General features: G+C 44.8%; 1 protein-coding gene across 16 annotated transcripts in view; it reads left to right on the top strand.

The window, feature by feature from the left end:
* The window catches only part of SLC15A2 (solute carrier family 15 member 2), a 72,874-nt gene extending 53,222 nt beyond the window's left edge, over window positions 1–19,652 (top strand). For 7 of the 16 annotated variants that reach the window (XM_042041562.1, XM_042041558.1, XM_042041554.1 and 4 more), the window contains 6 exons: window positions 511–557; window positions 2,509–2,619; window positions 3,696–3,792; window positions 6,256–6,402; window positions 7,420–7,524; window positions 8,370–19,652. In XM_042041562.1, coding sequence (XP_041897496.1) covers window positions 511–557; window positions 2,509–2,619; window positions 3,696–3,792; window positions 6,256–6,402; window positions 7,420–7,524; window positions 8,370–8,546 — 684 coding nt within the window. In that variant the 3' untranslated portion in view covers window positions 8,547–19,652. Of the gene's footprint in view, window positions 1–510; window positions 558–2,508; window positions 2,620–3,695; window positions 3,793–6,255; window positions 6,403–7,030; window positions 7,525–8,369 lie in introns of all 16 variants that reach the window. The other 9 variants (XR_006018279.1, XR_006018278.1, XR_006018277.1 and 6 more) reach the window with 9 other exon arrangements.
* Window positions 19,653–20,602: the final 950 nt, after the last annotated feature.

Here is a 20,602-nt window from a genome sequence, read left to right as displayed (position 1 = left end):
CAGTATAGTAACCATGTAGTTCCTCTCAGCTTTAGACTTCTGTGAAGTCTATGAATATGACAAGAATCAGGGTCTGAAAGTTAGGCAGTTGCAGATTTTGTAGGAGTAAGGCACTCAAGTTTAGTTGTAACTAGTCACTGAAAGATGCTAATGTGAGCAGTGCTCTCTTGGTATCTCAAGATGAAGACAAATACTTTTTTGGAGGGTGTTACATGCCTTAGTAGAAGGGTGACTGGCTGAAACTCAGTACCCTTTGTTACAGAGGGGAGATGAGGAGAAAAGGTATGATCTCATCTTAAGCCCTTGGAGGAGACAAAATTTTGCCATTGGCTTCACTGTAGCAGGGCTCCCCATCTGTGGCCTGATGTAAAGCTTATGTGAGAGTCCTGTTAATTTCCACAGGCTTTGCAGCACATGTGTAACTCTGCAGACACCAGTATTGTCTGCCACACATTGTTGTAAGGCAGCATTAATAAATATGTTTGACGTGTTTTTTCTTCCCCTCTTTAGATTATAGACTTGGAAGCAAAGCCAGAAAATGGTTTGGCAGCTGTTAGGTAGGAATGGCTTTTTTTTGAGGATTTGGCGGTGGTTGGGTGAGGGAAAGTGCTTTTGTCTAATGCATCTGTATGTAACATAGCCCAGATGTTCTCGGGTTGGAATCTAGTCCGCACTTCTCATGCAAGACTCGAGTGTCAGCTGTGGAGGCTTGACAGAGTGTCACCTCCCACATGTGCCATGCAGAGCTGAGAACTATTGCTGCTCACTGCCTGGGATAGTCTGGGCTGAGATGGCAACATAAAAGAGCTCCTTCCTTGGAAAAGTGGCAAATTCATCTCACTGATGAAAGGGAAGAAGCAATTTGGATAGGAGCTGTTGCCATGTCCTTTGCAAATTGGCCAACCCGTGACATTCACCCAAAGTCACGCACAAGTGTCTCCAAAACTGGATACAACAACAATTTTACATCCTCATAAACAATTGGGCATTGGGCTCTGCTTAGTACACTCTTCCTAATTTGAGCTACTCCATTTAGTCCATGAACACTCCTGTGCTGGTTTGTGCTGGCTGCTGCAGTGCAAAAGATGCAAATTAAAAAAAAAAAAGAAGATTCCAGCTGGACATTCTAACAAAACAACAAAACGAACCCACCACAAAAGCAAAACCAAAAAACAACCAAACAAAGCAAACCTTAAAAACAATGGCCAACCCCTTTATCTGAAACCTGTGAAGACCCAGTAGGAGAGCAGTATCTCTTCATAGCCCTGTGCTTGTGAAGGTTGCTACTGACTGAACACCTTGAAGACTTGATTCAGTCAGAATTGGTTTATATTTTCTTGTGGAGGTTTTTGACAAAATCCCCAGACTTTCCCGTTTACAAATTGTTAAGAAGTTTCACTAGGAAGAAACTATTTTTTTCCTAAAAATTTAATTTGTTAAGCGCTTGACTAACTTCAGGGATTTTACCCCCATTTAAAGAACTGAAAACCAAAATATTTTAAAACAGAGATCAAAGGAAAAATATTTGGTTTTACTAACAATTTTCAAATGGCTAAAAGGAAACTGTCTTTTGTCTATGAAAAAACACCAAACAAACCATTCCCATATAAGTTTTAGTTTTGATGAAGAGATCTTATTTTGCTAGAAAACTCTATCCGACTGGTAGAAACTCATGGTGTACCTGCTCATCAGGATACACAGCTTCAAGTTTCCTGTGGTAGGCTGAGGCTCTGTCTTCTCACACAGCCATAGAACAGACACCATAGAGTCATAGAATGGTCTGGGTTTGAAAGGAACTTGAGACCACCTTGTACCAACACCCCTGCAATTGGCAGGGACACCTCCCACTAGACCAGGTTGCTCAAAGCCCCATCCAACCTGGCCTTGGACACTTCCAGGGATGAGGCATCCACAACTTTGCTGTTGTGTCTCACCACCTTCATAATGAAGAGATTCTTCCTAAAATCTAACATAATCGAACCCTACCCTCTCTCAGTTTAAAGCCATTCCCCCTTGTCCTTTAACTCCATACCCTTGTAAGAAGTCCTTCCCCAGCTCTCTCATAGGACCTCTTCAGGTACTGAAAGGTGCTCTAAGGTCTCCCTGGAGCTTTTTCTTCTCCAGGCTGAACAGCCCCAACTCTCTCATCCTGTCTTCATAGGAGAGGTGCTCCAGCCCTCTGATCATCTTCGTGGGCTCCTCTGAATTTGCTGCAATCTTTGATGGTCTCTGAGATTGGATTGCCTGGAGGTTCTAGACCACAAAAAAGTGAGGGTCACTTTTCACAGGAAAGAGAGTAAGAGGGTAAAATTATGCAACAGGGAAACAAATCTTGTATTGAAAAACTAGGCAATGAATCAGACAAATATTTTGGTAACTTGCAGGGAGACTTTCATAACCTTATGGAATTACAGAATGTTTTGGGAGAGTAAGCAAACTTCTAAAGTGTCTACTATTATGCTTCTCCTGCCCTGTCTGACAGGTCAATAAAATATGGTTTCTTTGCAGATTCATTAATGGTTTGAGCCAAGATGTCAACCTCACTATTGATAGCAAAAGGTTCATTGCTGTTCAGAAAAACTACAGTGCTTCTGAGTACTCGCTGCTGGAGAGGGACATGTAAGTCTCCTTCCTGAGCTGAAGGTCCTCACTGAGGCATTTCCTTGGATACAAAGAGGCTTTTCTCGGTCTAATAGCAAAACCTTCATTGCTATTGTCTTGGCATGTGGTTGTGGGGACAGATGTTTGTAAAAAGCAGAATTATCAGCTCAGTGCGGGGCAGGTGCTCTGGGCCACTTGTGTGTGTGCAGAAGTTGTTATTCACATTATGTGGGGGCCTGGAGGGAAGAGACTGGCTATTCCTGTGCATCTGTCAGTGGAGTAAGGTGGGGCATGGTAAAGTCTCCTCTGCCATTTCATGCTTGCTTTATTTTGTTATTCTCTCAGGCCCGAGCTCCTGGTGTTAGGGTGCTTTCAGGGAAAGGCCAATCCATATTCCATGCTACAATGTGTTGGTATGTGGGCTGGTAACATGAAGTAGCATTACGTGGCTTTGCAGGCTGGGCTTGTTAGACAGGGGCTCCATATGGCCTTGGTTTGGCAGTACTGGAGTTGGCTCTTGTAGGGTATTTCTAGCATTTCCAATGTTTCAAAACAAGCTTCATGTCTTTTCTCTGCATCAGCTCCATCCAAAATATTTATTGCTGCAATTTAGTAGGATGCAGCAGCCATTGTGGCAATGCTGCTGAGCCTCTGTGCCATCTCACACATCCAAAATCAGAAGAACAAATATGCAGGCTAATTTGCTCTACTAAAAGTAAACAAAGTGGCTTCTGGGTGCACATCTCTGAGTTCCTGTTGACTGCTTGTCTGGCCTACAGTTCCTGAAGAAATGGAACAAATTTTGGGAGGAAAATAAACCTGAGGGGGAAAAAACAAAATAAATCAGCACTAAGAAGAAGAAGAAACCATTTAAAAATGTTAGCGTGGTTGTTAGGTGAATTCCAGTCAGTGTCTAAGTGCTTCTGGAAGGATAAGATGGCAAGAACTCCAGTGATTGTCTGATGTAAACACTACTGCATCTTTGCATCTTGCATCCTCCCTGCTCCATTTCAGGGGCATGTTGGATAGCTCTGCTCTGTGTTCTTTGTTTGGGGAACTAACTGGGAAATACTGTCCTTCATCCTTTTATCTAGATATAACAATGGAAAATGCATAACTGAAACAGGAGAGTTCCCCCTGGAGCTGGGGCTGCTTGACTTCGGTGCCTCATACACTGTTGTGATAACTAATGTAAGTGTTCCTATGATGGTTACACACTCCTGTTCTACTCTCTGGCAGTGCTGTTGTTCTTGTGTTGGTGGCTCTCGCTTGCTTTGTCCACTCTGTGATCCCTGGGCAGTAGCCATCTGAAGGCAGTCCATTATGAAAGGGATAGTAAAAGGTTTTGGTACCTGCATCAGCAAGGTGGGTGTGTATTTGTTCCACCTTACGCTGTGATCATGTCAGATTACATGGGTTAAAAAGAAGTAAAATCTTTCCCTGGATAGAAATCCTCCATAGAAAATCATGTGATCTGTGGTTTGTGCTCGTCTCATGCCATGCTCAAGCAGTTAACATTGACCCAGAGCACTGCAAAGAGTTATTACCATCTGCCAAGAGCTGACTCTGCTTGTGGTCTTTAAAAAACTGTACCTGGTAGGGCCTCACACCCAAAAACTGCAGAAGCAGTCTGCTCTATCCTCACATTTAGCTTACTGAGCTAAAGACTGATCTTCCAAGATTTGTAGATTATGCACAGGGGGAAGAGGGACAACGTCTTGAGGGAGGAGGTTGGTGAAGTTGTACATCTGTTTCCTCCTCTCACTGTCTGTACAGCTAATTTGGAGCCTAGCGTAAAGTCAAGGCATGGTTTTCTGAACAGCCTAGCCCTTATGGGCTCTGAGCACTGCTGAGAGGGTGGATTCCTTTCCCTGCCTGCCAGCCTCTCAGACACACTGCTTCAACCCTGGTCCAGCTGGCTGGAGCCACGGAGATGAACGTGATCAGCTTCGTTCCCATTTTAACCTTTCCACCACAAAGGCACACAGACAAACTGAGTCTGACAGGACACACTGCTAAGCTGCCCTCTGAGACTTTGGCTACTGCGTTGTGATGAGCAGAGCAAAGTGTTGTCAGCTACTCCCTGGCAGTAGCATCTCCCTGTTGGGCAATTAATGGGAGCTGTTCATGTCTGCTGGGTCCAAATACGTAGGAGGAAAAATATAGCCGAGAAGCACCTGGCATTTTTTTTTTTTCCAATTCCAGTAGCTGGAGTGGGATGTACAGCCCTGAAGGGAACAAGCAGATGCTGCCATCTGTGAGTGCAGAGATTTATGTACATAAAACACACACATTTGAAGTGATGTTGGCCAGACCCTTCTTCCATGGCTGCAAGCCTCTTTCATCAGCTGAGAAACCAGATAGAGAAGTTGCATGAAAAATATTACACTAAGAAAATTTCCCCAGAGCCTCTGGTAACACAAGAGTCAGGGCCAGCTGAGGTAGATGTGTCCCATGTCACTGTGGCCAAGGATTCCAGTTTGTGGTCCCATCTGCAAAAGTCCCTGCTATAGCCCTGGCTGCTCAGGGTGGCAGTGTGCCTCAGTCCTTCTGCACCCTGTGCTAAGTACTTTAATATTTTTGAGCCTCTGTTTTTCCATATCTCTCTCTGTGGTTTCTGCCTTCTGTAGAGAGTTAGTTTGCTTGAGGCCAAGATCACTTTTAATTATTGGAGTGATTTGTACTGAGCCCTGCTCCTCTGCCAGGAGTGCCATATAGAAGAATCAAGAATACAATATATTAGTCTGCTAATGTAGCTGAACTGTGAAACTTAAATCACGGGGGTGCTGTCTTCTGCCCAGCCTTCCTCACTGTGCAGTTACAGCATGGTGCTTGTGACATTTCTTTATGGGCTAAAGAGCAATGCACAGCTCTCCTCTCACCCCTTTTAGCCTGCTGAAATACAGTCTCTTGATTTCCCTCCCTGGCAATGATTGGTGATTAAGAACATCTCATAAACATCCCTTGTATTTTCCCAAGTACTCTCCTTAAACACAGGGCTTTCTGCCTGAAGTAATTTCAATCTAGTGTTTTCCTGGCTTGTAGTCCAATCTCTCTCAGCCTCTGAGCCTCTGCATCACAAGGAGTATTAATTACAACTGGGAAAACAAACAAAAATAATTAGGAATACAGGTACCGTAACTATCTGAATATATCTGATATGGAGCAGTCTTTGCTACTCTTGGCATTCCTGAGCTGAATTTGTTTGGGTGTCAGTGATATCATTGGGAAGTTGTACAGTGCTGATAAAATGGGAGTAGTGACCACATGGATGCAATGAGCACTTACCCTGTCATCCTTTTTTGACCTTGGGGACAGCAGCAGGTCACAGGCTCTGCACTGGAACCTCACAGGCTTTTCCCAGCCCCACTACAGAAGACAACTTGTTGGTTTGCAGTAATTCAGGGAATTCTTGTGGTACCTGAATGAGCTGGAATGCTTTCATCCTGCTCTTTCTGCCCTGTGCAGCAGGAGTCACCCCATTCCCAACAGGCTTGGAAATGGCAGGGTTGAGAGCCATAGTTTGCTTCAAAGGCAGAGCTTTTTTTCCACCTTTGCTTAAAACTTTATTTTGGTATATTTCCTGTTGTTGTCCAGGCTAAGAAAGATCTGATCTTTCAGCAGCTAATCAGTGTGCCTTTATTTTCCTGATAGGTTTCTGGAGGTACTGTTGAGACGTGGAAGTCAGAAGACATCAAAGCCAACAATGTCCATATGGCCTGGCAGTTACCACAATATTTATTGATATCTGCTGGGGAGGTGATGTTCTCCATTACGGGTCTGGCCTTCTCCTATTCTCAGGTACTCCACTTAAAGATAAGGGCCTTACAATTAGACTTCAGGATTCATTCCTGCATCTGTGATTGACTTGTCATACCTCCTTTGACATGACACTTACTAACAATGTTATCTGTCCTTCAGCTGAAAGTGGGATTATAGCACACCTTGCTGGGTGCCCTCAAGCTAAATTAATTCATATTCTGAAGGTACCTGTTCTCAGTGATACTTGGAAATCTCCTTTTCTGGTAAACCTGAGAACACAGAACAGAACTGGATAATTAACATGAAAGCTCTGAATAGTGTAATATCAGGGTTTTTTCCTAGTGAAGGATTTTTCAGTGATATAAAGGCAAAGGTATCTCAAGGGCTATAGGGTGGCATGAGGGCTTGGCACATGCTTTAAATTGAGAGACTGAAGGGGTCTAAACATGCAACGTTGTAACAAGGGAACAAGGGGTCATGAATGTGCAAGGACTGTTTGATCGTTGTTTGGGGAGGTTTCTGAGAAGAGAGGACTGAGACATTACATGGTCGAACGGCTACTGAAGTTACTCAAATTTATCCCTGGAGTAAAGTGCAGATGTTTATTAATGAGGATGATTAATACAGTGGGATGATCTGTAATGGGATGTGAAAAATTTGTCCTCAGCAGGAAATTTCACATCAAGATCCAGTCTCTTTTCCAAAGGTGTACAGCCACACAGCACCAGACTCCAAGCTGCAGGGCTTGTGTGGCTCCTTGGACGTCCTGATCGTACCATTTCAGATGATGCAGGTTGGAGATGACCAGGATTCAGCTCTGCAACAACAGCATCTCCTGCTTCTTCATGTGTCCTCCTGTCCATGTTTTGAAAGCTCCTTGTATGCATGCAGCTGTTGAGATTAACCACAGATTAACCACTCCACACAGAGGAAATTCCACCATCTTCTCCTAGGCTGAGCCCAGTGACACCTACACTGGGCAGGACACCAGAGGGTGAAGCAGGGCCGAAGGGCACAGCACAATTCCCACTGATCAGGCCCTTCTCCTCTTTTCAGTCTCCAGCCAGCATGAAGTCGGTGCTGCAGGCAGGCTGGCTGCTCACGGTGGCTGTGGGGAATACCTTTGTGCTCATTGTTGCCGAGGCTGCACCAATGGCACAGGTATGGTTTGGCTCTTGAAAGAGAGATAATGCTTTACAACAGGCTTCTGGTGCTTCTGGATGTCCGTGTCCTCGAGACACATCTCTGCCCAGCCCCAGACTGCTGCACCTGAGTGACAGCAGCCCACCCTGAGCTGCCCCCCAGCCCCTGCTCAGTGGGGCCCTCAGTGGTGCTCCCCTGGGGAGCACTGGCCCTCCCTGACCCTCCCAATGTCAGGAAATAGCTGACCTGCACTGGATAATGCTGCTGGAGCTCAGCTCTAGGCAAGCTCGCTGTGTTTGGACCTGGAGCCTGGACACAGTGGCAGCCACAGGTTGAGTTGCTCACTAGGAACAGGAACAGTGGGCATTCAGCTCTTCCTCAAGGTTCTCACTTGGGAATCCTGCCAGGCCAGCTGTCTGTGGCACCCCTGAGATGTCAGGCTTACAGAGGGAGGTCGTGGTGCAGAGGTAGTTTAATTCAGGCTGTGAAATTTCTGGGATGATGCCATGAAGGTGTGAACTGGGGCTTGTTTCTGGGCAGCATGAACCCACCTCTCCCAAGAGAATCTTGTAGGCAAAAAGCCCAGGTAGATATGTTCCAGTCAGGACAGATTTGTAAGAAAAGATTTAATGAACACAACTCAATCTAACTGTTTTGTTTCAAGATGTATCACACATTTGTAATTACATAATGTGTACAAGCATTTACCAGAAAACAGAATGAGAAAGTTTCTATCTTGTGAGCCATTTTGGAAACTAAAAAGTAATTTTCACCCAGCTCTTCTAAAAGCACTTGTAAGTGCAGAGATGTCCTCCAGACTGAGTCTGGGGTCTCCTGACCTGCTGTTCTTTTTTCTTTCCTAGTGGGCTGAATTTGTCTTGTTCACTGTTCTCCTCTTTGCTGTGTGCATTATTTTCTCCATCATGGGATATTTCTATGTCAGTGTGGATCCAGAGGACCTAGAAGAAAAAGAAGAGAAGAGAGAGACCTCAAGCAGAGGAAACATGATTGGTCTTGTTACTCAGAAAACAAAGCTCTAACACATCACGGGTTGGGATTTTTTTTTTTTTTTTTTGTACTCAGTTATGAGATGGTAAAAGAAGGGTGGGGACAGTGTTATTTTATTTTAGACCACTGCAGTCTTTATTTCTCAAAATGTAGCCACCTTACAAATGGGACCAAATAGCCCTCTATAAAACAATGGGGCTCCTGAAATCAGAGCAAAACTCCCTGGGAAAGCTCCTCAGGTATTAAAAGCCCTTGTTAGTAATTACAGTGTAATTTAAAACCTGCCCATCTTTTTAAGCATGGAATGCTTTCCTATGATTTTGCCTTAAACATATATTTAGGGCAGCAGGGAGGAAGGGTGGAAGGAATGCCATATGACACAAAAATCTGGAGATGTTAGAAGAGAAGAAAGAGGAAAAACTAGTATAGGATTTAGTGAAGAATAGACATTAGTGACAGAAGAATTTTTAATGCTATCATCAAGGACTGTAAGGGTTACACACAGTCCCAAAGGATTTCATCATGTAACTCTCCTTATGAGTACTTCATCCCATTATTCCATGTTATGAATGGTTCTGATTTATGATTTTCACCTTCAGGCTCAGAAGTAATAACAGGGAATTAAATTCTGCAGGCTAAAATATTCCCAAAACACTACTGACGAAGACAGGCGTGCTACCACCTCTCCAATACCCATTTTTTTCCCTAGAAGTTTTTAGCAACTGATGGTGTTCTTTGATTAGACATGATTAGAGAATTGGTTTATGCTTTCTTATTTCAGAATTCCAGACAGTTATTTGCCATCTTCCTATACATTAAGCCTTTATTGGGCATTTCCTTTTACAGCACCTGTCACTGCAAGTTAGGATATGGCTGATTTCTTATCTCATGCCTCAGTTATTCCCCACTGGGAGACAAGTTGCAGCAGTTTCTATAAAATTCCAGGCATCCTGCAGTGAGTTATTTACAAGGATGCACTTTATCATTTTTTCGGTCTACAAGAAGAGGCCATGGCATATGAGATTTTTCTTTTTCCTCCTTGTTTTTCTGTCTCTACCAAACTTTGGATATAGCAATTTTACTGGAATTGTGATATAATTGTCTGATTTTCCTCAATTGCATGAAGCTGTGATTTCGTGTTCTGCATAGGAGTAATTCAACCACTGCTGATCTAGTAAAACTCCTGAGAGAGTCCCTGCCTTCCTCTGTCACTTCAAGGCCACAGTTGTAACAGGTATGACCTAATTTAAAATAAGGTTGTCAATAAGATCTTCAGGTTCACAGAGAATAGGTTTTAAATTATGCTTTCCTTTTCCATCTTGGCATTGGCCATAGGTGGTCGCTGATACTTGGGTTCAGGAGATCACAAAATACATGTTTGATTTAATTCCTCTTCAGGACAGTACTAGGAAATACACTTAGTTTGACACTTCAGCTCTTTTGATGTGCTGCCCACTTGAGCAACACTGAGAAAACACAGCTTTTTGGTTTCTAACTCACAGATTGCTCCCTCTGCTTCATGTCCTAAATGGTCATGGACTTTCACCACTAGTTCTGAATAAGCTCCTGCCTGCTGTGAAGTAGCATCTGGGCTTGTGCCAGAGGGGGACCATGGTCTCATCAGATAAATGAGAACAGGCTGCAGATGTGCACGCAGGAGCACTTGAGGTGGTTTAGTACATGCAGAGACATTTATTAAGCTGTGGTGGCTGGATCCGCGCAGCTCAACCCTGCAACTCCATGGGGAATGAAAGGCATTGAAAGCCACCTATTAGGTCATCCAACCTGCTTCTGAGAAGCCAAGTGAGGATTATTCCCCTCTGTTCTTTCTGGTATTGTTCTCCTGCTGTGATTCTTTGTGTGGGTTCTTTCTCCTCCAAGCATTGTTGTTTTCCTAATCCCATTTTATGACACTGTGAATCGGCTCAGAGGCTGCTGAATCATTCTGCTGCGATGCTGTTTGACCAGCTTCCAACTTGAAGCACTAATAGAAAGCATTTCTTCCTCCACCCACTGCAAACAAAACAAAAATCCCCAAACTGAAGGAATGGCCAGGCTCCAGTAACCCTGAACAAACACAATTTAGAATTATTGGAGCATTTAATTTTTATAAGCCTTGAATTTGGAAGTATGTTGGGGTTTGAGGGCATATGTGGTGAAGAGACAATTCAAAATTATTGAAGCACTTTCCTTGGGAAGCGCTTGGTAAGCAGTTCAAAGTTGCATGAGGGAAAGCAAGATATCCAGATCTCTAAGACTACATATGCTTAAGAACCTCTTGATTTTTTTTTTTTTTGTTTTATTTCCTTATTGGCGACACTACCAGAAGCTGTCACAGATTCTGAGCTTAATTTAAAGAAATCCTTCCAAACTCATAAAAGATACATTTAGGATGTCATCTGTATCTGCTTTTTAGACTCCTGATGCCAAATTGCCCCTTTCCAAACATCTCCATGTTCCAAACCATCACCATAATGCTGGGGGAAGGAAAAATTGCAATTCACAGTTGGGAAGGTTATGAACAGGAAGGCAATGCTATAAATAAAGTGCTAACATGAGGCTGGGGTCTGCTTCTCCCAAGACTTGCTCGAGGGACTGTAAGGCTCTGTTCACATTCCTCTTAGAGATGAACTGGTTGCTTCTTCCCACCTACTCACCATTACCTATTGGAAGCTTTTTCCTTCTCTGATCTGCCTGCTTGGTTGCTGGTATGATTCTTTCCCACTGCTTCAGCTGCAGTTGTAGTTTTGCTAAATTGGACCCATTTATTTGGAATGCACCAGCAGTTTGGAGGGATTTCCACTGGCATGCTCACAACCAGCCAGGAGCAGGCTAGGGGCTGTAACAATGAGCTGCCCCTTCTGTAGCTGGAGAAGGTGGAAAAATAGCACATTCTGCATAGCACTCCTCCAGTTTTAGAGCCACAACTCCATCCTTGGAGGCCTTGCATCACTTTCAAATGTACTCAAGACTGGATCAAAGGTTTGGGACTCGATTCCATGGAGTAGTGAGGTCTCAGGGTTTTTCTTCCATATGGTCAGCTCAGAGATGGGGCCATGTTCAGCTCTTAATACCCAATTTTAGAAAAATATTCTTTATTCCTCACAACTCTTTGCTTTAGGATCACAGGGAGGATCCGAAGTAGTGATAGTATATGTAAAGCTGTATGAACCTCTATAGAGAAATAGCAGCCTGCTGCCTGTCCAACTTCACCTGTCACTGAAGATTCTCAGCTGTTGGTGAAGCTTTACCTGGCACAGATGAGGAAAAGCTCACACCAGCTGACCTAGAGAAATCATCCTCTCCAGCTGAGGGACAGGGAAGAAGAGATGGTGGGGAACTGTAGATGTGTTGCTCCAAGAGCAAACCCTCTTAGAGATTGTAGGGGTTTGGCTTTGCTCTGCAAGTATGTGTGTTTATCTGGTTTTATGAAGGGTGTTTTCTGAGAAAGATCTTTTTTTGCAGAAAATTTCCCTTCATTTGCACTGGCTCTTGCCAGTTTTCCCCTTAGCAGGTTGTAACCGTGACGAGTGTTATTTCCAGTTTTGCATGAGATAAGCATAAAAATGAGATTTCAAACTCAGCAAAAATAACATCTTGGCTGTCGGTTCCTTAAATTTACCTCCTCTTTCTGAGGCAGTCAAATGTCTCTAGGTAGCAGGTTTGTTTGTGCAGCTCAAGAGGCTTGCATCTTTCTTTTCTTCACTCTTCCTTTCACCACAATCCCAGAATTCCAGAGGATGAGCCCTGGGAGGGCTGCATGGGACTGGCTTGGATGCAGCTGGTGTGTGCTGTCAGCACTGACTGGGAAGCAGGAGCTTGGCCAGGTCAGGAGCTAGTTTCTCTCTGGATACCCAAACAGGGCCTGGCAAAGTAGACTGAGGCAGGGCTGGCCCTGGTGGAAGTCGTGGTTTCGTGAACAGTGACCTGGATGTGAGTTTTATTGTGAAAGGAAAAGTTTTCACTTTGCTTGGCTGAGGTGTGAGGCAAGGAGACTGCAGACTGATGGGCAGGAAGGAAAGCAAGCTGTTTGGTTAAGGTCTTCCCAATTCCTCAATGAACAGCTGAGGTTACATTCAATAATTGCAGAGAATATGAAATGAGAGAAGAGGAAAACGCAGGTGATTAAACAGTGAATGACTTCAGGTCTTTCAGAAGAACACTCTCCTAGCTGGTGGTGAAGGGCCATCAGGGGAGATGGTCACCCATGGCTTGAAAATGGGTTTGGCATTCCAGAGTACTGCAAAAACCAGCATGAAGACCAGCATTGGTGGGTCTGCAGTGACCAGAAGAGGAGGTGGCTGTGCCCCTGGCAATGTCCCCACCACCTATGGGAGCCACCACCTTGGCTTCACCCTTGGGACAGAACAAACAGCTGAATGGGTATTACAGATGTGATTAGCACAGGAGGGAGAGCTACAATTAGGGGTGGTTAACAAGTTTTAGCCAGGGTGATATGCAGAAGAATAATCTCCTTTTTCCCCGCATTGAATTTCTTTGCTGAGCTACAAGAACCACTTTCTAGCACAAGCTGCTTAAACTTGGGAGTTCAGCTCCATGGCAAATACCACAGCTGCTGAATTGTGGATGGTACCAGACTCTGCATTTCATTATCACTACATTTGTTATTGTGATACAATTTTGAAACAGCATTTAAGAGATAAGTCTGGTCCCAGATGCTGACAGATCTGGCCAGGGTTTTGCATGTTGATAGCTGGATTCACTAGCTGTTGGTAGCTAGTGTTTCATGTTAATGTGTGTGATAAACCTCTCATGTAAAAGTAGATGTGGGGCCTTTATAATTCTGCAGCAATTTAGAAAAAAAGCCCCAAAGTTCCACATGAAGCTGGCTAAATTTGAACTGTGGCATTGCTTCCTTGAGGGAGCTTCCCATGTTCTTTGTAAAGCAGGGACTCTCATTCGTGTCCTGCAAAGTGCTCCCCAGAGGGACAAAAATGGGGGACACAAACATTTTGCCTTGAGAAGGGCTTGTGTTGCCTAATGGAAATTGCTTGAAAGAAAATATTGCTTAAAATCCCTCCTTCCTCACCATCTCAGGTGGATATCAAGGAAGGAAGCTGTTTCTTATTGAGCTTTGAATCAAGGAGTTGCTGCGTCTTCTCAACGTCTTCTCATGCTGTGTTTTGCCAGCAGATCAGCATTAACCTGGCTCTAGCACCTGTAGATCAGAAGATTGTCAGGAAGAAGAGCAACCACGCTGCAGGCTCCCACAGTCAGCTGATCAGCTCTGATCTCTTCATTTTTAATGAATAGTTGTAGCAGTTATCCTGCAGGGCTCAGTCAGTCAGAATTGCTCTAAATTTAGGCCATAACTAAGGACCTGAGAGAACTGTAATCAACACGATAAATAGCTAATGCCTCAAAAACCTGCTAAAACACTGACTTAGTGCTTAATTAAAATTTTAATATGCTTACAGAAAGTAAAAACCTAAACCTGAATTTAGCAATTCAGTCAGAGCAATGAGGAGCTGTAGCTGGAATCCACCAATGTGACAACTGGCAGCCAAGATGACGATACACAAATCAAGCAAACATCCCTTTTTAGATTATTTTTTGTCATTGCATACGTTGCTCAGTCCGCTTGGCCTGTCCTGTTCGATCTACTCGTGTGTAAGGAAAAGAAGCTGAATTGACTTGTTGAAGACATGTACCCTCTCCAAGCTGCAGCTTGGTTCTCCTCTTGTTGCAGACTCCCAAGTTAGCTCCAAATGACTCCCTTTGCTAGCAGTCAGCCCCCTCAGTCCCACATGGTAATCTTCCCTCTCCACAAGTCACTTCTCACTGATGACTTTGCTGGCCCTCAGAACCTTGCTTATTCCTCCTCTCATGCAGACTCTTTGCTGACAGCAACACTGTGTTTGCTTGGGAGTTGTCCTGGGTAATGCTGTCCACTTTCCTGCATCCAGAAAAGCTGCTGACCCACAGGAGAACTGTGTCTGGGCAGAGACCACACAGGGTCTGGGTGGTAACAGCATCTGCCCTGGCTGCTTTGGCTCTGGCTTTTTATCACAACTTCGGATGGCCTGACCCATCTTCTGTAGGCAAATCAGAGCACAGTGCTTATGCAGCATCTCCCTCCTACCTATCCTGTGCCTGGTTGCTGCCCACAGTCAGCCCTTGTGTTGTGCCACGTCAAGCCACAGGGACTTCTGGACCGACACACTGCTGTCACCAGCCCTGGAGCATCCATTGGTGCTGCCTGTGGCCCCAGCCTATTTGCACGTTATTTATGGCCCTGCCCAGCCTGCCAGTTTGCAAGTCTCTCTCCTGCAGAGGAGTGAAAGAAAGCTACACAGGCTGTGTCCATCTCAGCAGTGGTGTCTGGTCAGTGGGCTGCCTTTGCAACCACAGATCTCCCATCAGCATGGACACAGCAGCTAGTGGAAAGGGGCAGCTCCTCTGTCACCAGTGCCTGCTGGTGTCAGTGGGGCTGGCTCTGTGGCCATCCCAGGCTTGGCCTTTTAAAAGTCAGCGTCAGTGTTTTGCTGAGAGCTCTGTGTTATAACCGTGTATTACCATGTGCTGCCAGTCTTCACCTTCTCAATTTTGTGGTCAAGGAGCAGCAAGCTGCATCCTGGCAGGGCACTTTCTGCTCTTTCTTGGTCTACTTGCCCATCCCCAATGACCAGGTCTTGGGTAATAACTGGCATCTCCCAGACCTTGCTGTGTTTATGTACCCACTCACAAATGAAGTTTCTTCAAATGGAAGTGAGTTTTCTTGGAACTCTGACTCTACCCAAGTCTGCTTGGAGCTGCTGATAGCCTTCATGCTGTCCTCACCAAAGAAAGAAACCTCTCAAAGGTGCTGTACCAATATGGACTTTTCCTGCCCGAGTTAGAGGTGAAACAGGCCAGCAGGAATTCATCAGGCACCAGGAGCTGCTGTCTTTCAAAAAAGGCAAACTGCTGTCAGTCACAGTGGCTCCCCACATGCGAGGCCATGCAGTCCAGCTCCTGCTGTGCCCTGAGTTCAGCAGAGGCCAGCAGATGCTCCGATGCCTCTCTGGGTGCTGCAGCTCCCGGGTCCAGCACTGGCCAGCCCATCTGTGTGCCAGTCATGGGCTGTCAGTGCCAGCTTTGCTTCCTGACACTTTATACAGCCCAAAATCTGCAGAGCAAACAGAGGACAGCTCCCTCTTTCCACAGAGTGTATTTAATTTGCCTGTTCCTGCTCTTTTCTCATCCACAGCCGGTGTCATCAGCTGCCCTGTTATTTCAGGGCTGACCAAGGACCTGTGCAGTCCCCCCATCTCACCACTGCCTTGGAGCAAGGGGATGTTTGGACTTTCCCACTCTGCCCACCCACAAGCACCTTCCTGGAAGGTCTCCTCAAATTCAGGTCCTCCACCTTTCCAAAGAGCACATCCCTCATGAGACCACGTTTTTAACCAGTCAGTCCCTTTGTGGGGATTAGCCAGCCTAGGTAATATTTGCATTTTACCCTTTGCTGTCTGCTGGTTGTGGATTTACTTTTGAAGCTAATATCAGTGTTTTTCTTTCCATTTGCTCCCCAAAGGTTGTCCTGAGCCACCTGCACTCTCTGTATAAAATAAATAAATGGTCTTGACTGTTTGCAGGCAGATGGTCTATCCATCTTCTGCCAAAACTTTGATAGTGCCATGAAGAATCCCTCTGCACTAATGGTGCCAGCACAGTCCTTTACATCCCTACTGGAGGATTTCTTTGTTCCTCCTTTGCACCTCCCTTTTGTATGTGCTGCTTAAAACCAAAGGGCTTGTGCTCCATTTCTCACAGCCTACAGCACTCCTCAAGCTTCTGTAATGCAGGCTCTGAGTTCCCTCTTCTGTTTGAGCTGAAAACTATTAAAAGCCATTGAGAGCTTCAGAACCAGCTGGGTTTTGTCTAGTAAAGTTCTTTTTTTTTTTTTTTCCCCACTGTGTTCACATCCATCACTTACAGCTAGGGAGTGAAACACTGCTCCAGTCTTCTCCTGTCAACTCTCTCAGGAGAAGGCTGGGCTTTTAGCTTTTCCATTAAACCCTTATCTTTGATGCCTTTGGTCCTAATGTTCATTGTTCAGCATCCCTTGAAGCCAGGGATTTTGGTTCCTTTCTTTGGGTTTTTGCTTCAGTCTGCTCAGTATTTTGTAGCTGGTGTTACTGTATTACATGTCCTGGGGTACACTGACCTGTTGGGCTGAAAATGAGCAGAGGAGACATACCAGTGTTTTTAAAGATGCAGCTAGACAGAACTTGCTCAACTCTGAAAGTTTTGAGCTTCCTTTCAGCTGGTTAGGGAAGAACAGGCACTTCTCCATGTAAAGGTGTGTTTTCATGTCTACTGCATCCTGCTCTGTCTGGAAGGGGACACTGCCAGGTCAGAGCAGCTCCACCATCCTCCTTTCCTCTGGCTCTGCATTTCCTGGCTTGGATTTCCCTGCTCTTGGCCCTCTCACAGTTGTGATATTCACTCAGAGGTAGATATTGCCTCCAGCAACTTATTTTACCAGTCTCATGTTGTTACTTGTGGCGACACCAATCATGGGATTTATTTTGCCTTTTTAGTCTCCACTGTTTTACCACGTTTCTGCTGTGGTTTCTCTTGATTCAGACTGTCAAGCTCTTGGCAATTTTGTCTTCCTCCTCATGGCTTCCCATTATCAGTGCTGTGCTTGGAGTCCAAGTTGCCTTCACGCCCCAGATCTGCAAGATAAGTAAACTTAGAAAATTATTAGGGGAGACTTTGACTGCTCCTGTCTCCATCAAAGACTAGGATTAAATTAAGTCCCTTTGATAAACTGAGCTGATGGGCCAATTTGGATTGCACATGTGGTATGATGAGCCTTGTGGGGTTTATGATTAAAAGACATGAGAGAACACAACTATTTAGAGAGCTACCAAGAGATTGCTGTAGCTCACTAGTCACTTCTTTATCAGAACAAAAGAAGAGCCCAATTCTCCAGGGTGACAGGCAGCTCCTGGGAGGTGTCCGTGAGTCTCTAATTGCTGTGGGAGGCGGCAGTCACGCTTTGATGTGTGCAATAACACTGCGGGGGGGTGCTGGGGAGAAAGCCACTCCGGCCATTTCTGTCCCCAAGGCACTTGGTCCAGCAGCAAAGCCTTCCACACAGGTGGCTTCTTTATCTCTTTTTACAGTTCCTTGGGTTTTTTTGGTTTTTTTTTTTCCACCATAAACTGCAGCTGCCTTTGCAGCAAGATAGAGCTCAGCTGGGTTTCTTTGCTGGACTGTGATCAAATCCTGACTGCCACAGGGAGCTCAGTGCAACCAGGGCTGCATCAAATCTTCAAGGCTGGGCTGGATCCTGACCCAACAGGAGAAGTCATGTTAGCTCAGGCTCTGCAGCCAGCCCTGAAGATGAGAAATGTCTAACTGGACATAAATGCAATTTTGCCTGTTTTTTTTTTTCTCAGTGTCAGGCTACTGAGTCAGGGCTGGATGGTGTAATTGTAGCAAGGCTATTTTCTCACTTTTTTTTTTTTAAAGGAACATTCATGCTGCATTTTAATTACAACATTTAGAACATGTCCAAATAGCTTGAGCTCAAATTGATCTTGTGTTTCAGCCAGAAAGCTTGTTTTTCATCTATTATTATAATAAATGTGCTATTGATAATAGTTTAGGTGCAATACAGCAAAGCTTTGTGTTATGCATCAGCTCTGGAGGCTCAAAATTTTCTTATTATCCATTACTGACATGACAGTTTACAAATATTTAACAAACAAATTACCAGGTTTTCCTTGTTCCCTCTTAGTTTGCAGTCTCAGTCCTTTTGACAGCTGCATTCAGGATTAATGGTGATCTTGTTTAAGACAATTGTTTGCTAGCAAACAGTTTTATTCTCTAAACCTACAAGTGCAGTAGGAGAACTAACACTGGCACTTCAAATTAAATCTCATCCTCAATGCAAATTTTTTAGCTTTATTCCATCCAGTTGTCCAAAGAAGAAATCGGATTTGCCTGGTAAAGACCTGTTAATAATTTCTTAGGTTATGTAGTCATTTTAAATATAGACACTTAACATGAAGGGCTGGCAAAGGGAGTATTTTTTCTCTGCCAGGCCTGAGCTTGCTGGGTCTATTCAGGCTGTAAGTGTTTTAAAGTCCTTTCTGAGCACAAGCAGGGCAGCAAAGAGACCACCTTGAGCCTCCACGGAAAAGAGAGATCCAGAGGGACAAGCTGGATTTGGTTCTCTGTGAAGTACTGGAAGCAGCACTGGGAAAGATTCAGCCCAGGTCCTGGGAGTGGTAAAACACATCCATGCTTTGCAGCAGCTTCTTCTCCACCTGCTCCAGGTCTGAGCACAAGGTGAAGGGCACAGAAGGGCCTGATGGCTGACATCTGCCTGGGAAGGTTGTTTCTGCTGTAGATGGCTGCAGGTGAAGCGAGGAAGGTGCTACACCCCCTGGGAAAGCCTGGGCATCTTCTGGGAGAAAACACAGCACCGGAATAGAGACTGAAAGAGTATGTGAAGCACCCCCTTCAGAGCATGTCCTGGGCACTGGGCCATCCCTCCCCTGTGGTTTCTGATCTTGGGCTTTGCATGCACAATACAGGAATTCACTGGTGTGTGGGCCTGGCTTTGGAGATGAGAAGTGAATTTGTTCTCAAGAAAAATCACTCTTTGTTGGCAGAAAATCTGTGAGTTGGGTTCCCCAAGGGCATAGTGTTTGAAAATCACAGATGATTAAAAGATAACACATTTGAGGGTCAGTTTTGGGGGTTTTGCTTGGGTTTTTGTTGTTGTTGTTTGGTTGGTTTGGTTTGTTCTTGTGGAAGATGTTTGTTTGTTTGTTTGCCTTCTGGGTATGACAAACTAAATGCCACACATAAATTTCTCCACAACTGACCTCGCCACAAATTTTTTGTTTTAATGCAAGAAAATCTGAGACTCTCCTTAAAAGAGGAGGCCTCCCTCCTGAGTTCTAGAAATACCAAATGTCACACTAACAAAAATGACTAAAGTTGGCAAGTCTAAGAGTCGTTAATCATATTGATCTTAAACAAAAATAAGCCAAATCAAACCAGGCTTGATGAAACAGAATAGAAGCATGTTTGGCTTGAAATAATGCGTTAATAGAGAGTATTTCTAAATTTTATTTGATGAGCAATAAAACCAGAGAGTCACAGTGCACACAGTCTGTATGTGCCCTCTGCTAATTGACTATCGTTGTTTGCAATGCAAGCACTCATTACTCACTTCGCCTGGAATCAGTGTGGCCAGCATGGAGCAGCAGGGACAGGGGCACAGCTGAGTATGTCAGCATCTCTGCACATGTGTTTTCAACCCTGGAATAATCCCCATGATATGGACATTTTAGGCTGGTATTCAAGCCTTCATCTCACTTCTTTTTAAGGCTTGCTTAACCCTTTTCCAGTTGACTGATACAGCATCAGTCACAGTAATATGCCAGCTATGGTGTTCCATTTAATAGCTACCGAGGAGATGGGTGGCTCAAGGCCCTGAGGTGAGCACAGGCATTTTCCTTGCAAATGCCAGGGAAGACTTACTGACAACAGCAACTTGCAAAATGTGTGGGGCAGCAGCAAGAAACTGCCCATCATTCCATCCCCGGGCACCTCCCAGCTTGAGAATATGCCTGTCACTGGGGTTACATCTGCAGCCTTTTTCTGCCCTGGGGGTCAAAGCTTTGAGGAAAACCATGCTCATGTGCAAGTTTGTGAATTGCAGCTACCAGCTGGACACACCAAGGGTAAACTGGCTCCAGTTACCTGCTTTGCTTACGCCAATTGCCATGTATTACAAATCAAGCCACTCACAAGGAACCAAACTATTAAGCTGCTTTCTCATAATCATTAATTATAAAGATACCATCACTCATGTTTGTAGTCTATGAACTGTCCTGTGATAGCTGATTTACCTTTTTTCAGTTCAGTGATTTGTGATGGTGAGGCTGCAAACAGTGTTGGCAAGTGATTCCCACAGGGATCTGCTCCTGCAGGTCTGAGCTGGTGAATTCCCCTTTTCATGACACAAAGCCAGCACAGTGACCTCGCAGGTACAGATTTACACTCCTCCTATCCTCCTGGCCACCCTGCACAGTCTCTGGGAAAAGCTCAACTCAAA

This window comes from Corvus kubaryi, unplaced genomic scaffold, assembly GCF_017639235.1.
Source record: "Corvus kubaryi isolate FWS band 111438036 unplaced genomic scaffold, C.kubaryi_AGA036_p1.0 37396, whole genome shotgun sequence".
In the NCBI taxonomy this organism is placed as follows: Eukaryota; Metazoa; Chordata; class Aves; order Passeriformes; family Corvidae; genus Corvus; species Corvus kubaryi.
Note: the sequence above shows the minus strand (reverse complement) of the source record. Positions and strands in the feature narration are given on the sequence as shown.